This window comes from Gossypium raimondii, chromosome 9 (genome assembly GCF_025698545.1).
Source record: "Gossypium raimondii isolate GPD5lz chromosome 9, ASM2569854v1, whole genome shotgun sequence".
Taxonomy (NCBI): domain Eukaryota; kingdom Viridiplantae; phylum Streptophyta; class Magnoliopsida; order Malvales; family Malvaceae; genus Gossypium; species Gossypium raimondii.
This window is the reverse complement of record NC_068573.1, coordinates 41,649,625-41,652,325: the sequence shown is the minus strand read 5'-3', so window position 1 is coordinate 41,652,325 and position 2,701 is coordinate 41,649,625. Positions and strand designations below refer to the sequence as shown.

At 34.8% G+C, this 2,701-nt stretch overlaps 1 protein-coding gene across 1 annotated transcript; it reads left to right on the top strand.

Annotated features, from left to right (window-relative positions):
• Nucleotides 1–905: 905 nt before the first annotated feature.
• On the top strand, nucleotides 906–2,434 carry LOC105799804 (uncharacterized). Its single transcript, XM_012630553.2, has one exon. It carries the CDS (start codon nucleotides 1,408–1,410, stop codon nucleotides 2,272–2,274), a length of 867 nt encoding a protein of 288 aa, XP_012486007.1. The 5' UTR covers nucleotides 906–1,407; the 3' UTR covers nucleotides 2,275–2,434.
• The last annotated feature ends 267 nt before the right edge of the window (nucleotides 2,435–2,701 follow it).

Here is a 2,701-nt window from a genome sequence, read left to right as displayed (position 1 = left end):
TTTTTTCATTTTTTTTCATTCTCTTCTGTTTCTCTCTCTGTTTTCCTACCTTCTCCATTTCTGTTTGCGGTTCGTGGTTTGGGTTCGATGTTTAGGGTTTGAAGTTAGGGTTCAGGTTCATGGTTTAAGTTTGGGTCCAGGGTTCAAGGTTTAAAGTTTTGGATCCAATGTTCAATGTTCAGAGTAAAAAAAATTACCAATATTATGTGTTAATGACATAGAAAAAGATTATTGAAATGTCATTAAATAATTAAAAAGGGACCATGGATGATGTGGTAGGAATGATTCATAAAATAATTTCTCTATATATATCAATCACATTATATGTTTTGATAATACCTGTTCTTTTTAATATAATGCCACCTAAAGTTACTCATAGTCCCTTCCCAACTCACAAACTCGAACCCACATCCTCTTGCATTGGCGACAATGTTAATGTCAATCCAATTTAAGTATATACTTACTATATTTACATTTACAATATTTAAGTATTTTATTAAGTTGGTGTTATATTTAATCAAATCGCCAATTTAATTATGAAATTACAAAAATACCTATTCTTTTCTATTATAATTAATGTTGTTATGATAATATTTTTGTCTTTTATAATTTTATAACATTTTAAATAAAACCATTATAGATTTAAAGATCATGTGTGTGTTCAATTATATTAAAATACAAATTTATTATCACTCCACCTATATTTATTATTGAATAAATTTTTAAAAAATTTAACATACAATATTTTATTTTATTAGGTCTAACAAAATTTAAATTGAATAATTAATTTTAAAAATTATTATAGATTATATATTTGAAATTGAGTACTTTGGTTCAGTTGGTCGTTTCCCTTAAAAAACAAAAGCATCAATCAGCATCCAATCATGAATGCTTGGTTTGGTAGCCACTGAGTAAACCACACTTCATTTATCCTGCAAACCACTGTTCCAAACCATAGCCTGGATGTTACCACACTGAACCAACATCCCACCTAGATGCCCAAAACACATCCCTAATCCATCAATCTAAAAGCAAATAAAAAAAAAACACTTTCAGTCATTGGATTCATTCACCCATCCGTGCAAATATATATCTATAGACAGAAATATAATAAAGGAAGATGAGCAGTGACCAACACTGTCTACAATACCTTCTTCATTTTCTACCCACAACCAAAGTCACCTATTCCCAGACGCAAATAACACCCACATGCTTTCAGAAAATGACAAATAACCATACTGCAAATCTTTCATTCTCCAAACTCTAGACCTTCATGTAAGTATATAACTCAAAACATCAAAGAAACTCGTGTAGATAAAGACAGACAGGATAAACGAGAAATCTCTGGAATCTTTAAAGAAGAAGGAAAGGTTTTCTTTTTTTTTTTGTGTGTGTGCGCGCGTGAAAATGAAGGTGTCGTCGAAACCCATATCGAGCCCCTGTCGGGGAGAGAAGTATCCGCCACAATTGATGCGTTTTCTGAGAAGCAACGTTGGAAGTAGAAGCAGGGGAAGGTCACGTTCCAGCCCCATGTTTGTTAGAAGAAAGCACACCCCCATCGAAACCCAAGAGCCTTCTTCGCCTAAAGTCACTTGCATGGGTCAGGTTCGGGTCAGACGCTCCAAACAAACCGCTCCACCAGGTGCTCCTATTTGTCGCAGCAGCCGCTGTAAATGGATCACTAATGCTCTTTTTTGCCATAATTTCCCTGGGAAAGTCAAGGCCAAGCCTTTTGTTAAACCCTCTTGGGAGAAATGGGGGACTTTTTTCCTTATGGGCTCTTGCAGAAAACCCCAAACTAGAGAAGATTCATCGAAATATGGGAACAAAATGGAAGGAAGTGAAGAGGAAGAGGAAGCTAAGATATTTGCATCTTCTTCTTGTTCATCACCACCAAAAAATGCTTTGATTTTAACACGTTGTCGATCAGCTCCGTACAGGTCTTCTTCTTTAGCTTGTAGATTTTGGGGGTCACCTTTAGCCAACCATGAAACAAATGAAGAAGCAGAGGTAGCGAAGAGAGGATTTGAAGACGAAGAAGAGAAAGAGTCGATTTGTAGAAATTCGGAAACTGAAGAAAAGCCCGGTTTTTGCAGCAAAATTGAAGAGAAAGAAATAGAAGAAACTGAGAGAAGTCAAGAATCGAAAACAGAGCAGCAGGGAAATGTAGGGCCTGTAGTTCTCACAAGATGTAAATCAGAACCGGCTAGAAATGTTGCAAGGCTCGATCCTGAAATGAGATTGTGGAAGAAGAGAACGTTGGGTTTCACGTGATTCATTCCATTTTAATTTAATTAAATTTCTGACTCATGTTACGTCAACAGCTAGAGCTTTGAGAGAGAATCTCTATGGGATCTTAGATTAATATAAACCAAGAAAACGGAAATATGTAGAGTGTTAAATCAAATCAATGATAAGGTTTATGTCTTCTTAATTTTTATTTGTAATGTTAATGGTGAAAGCTTAGTCAAGTGATTATTGATTTGTAATTGATAAGTGGATCAACCTACTAATAGAAGAAAATTAGGACCACTCTTTCTTTTTCAGATTGGATAAGAATCATGGGGATGATTTTTTTTTTTCAAAGAGAAAAGAAAATAGTTTGGGTTTAAATGGGATTAAATTCTGATTTCAAACCTTGGTTGGGGCAGACCTAATGGATCCAACTTTTGCACCTGTCACATTGTTAAGCTTTTTCAGG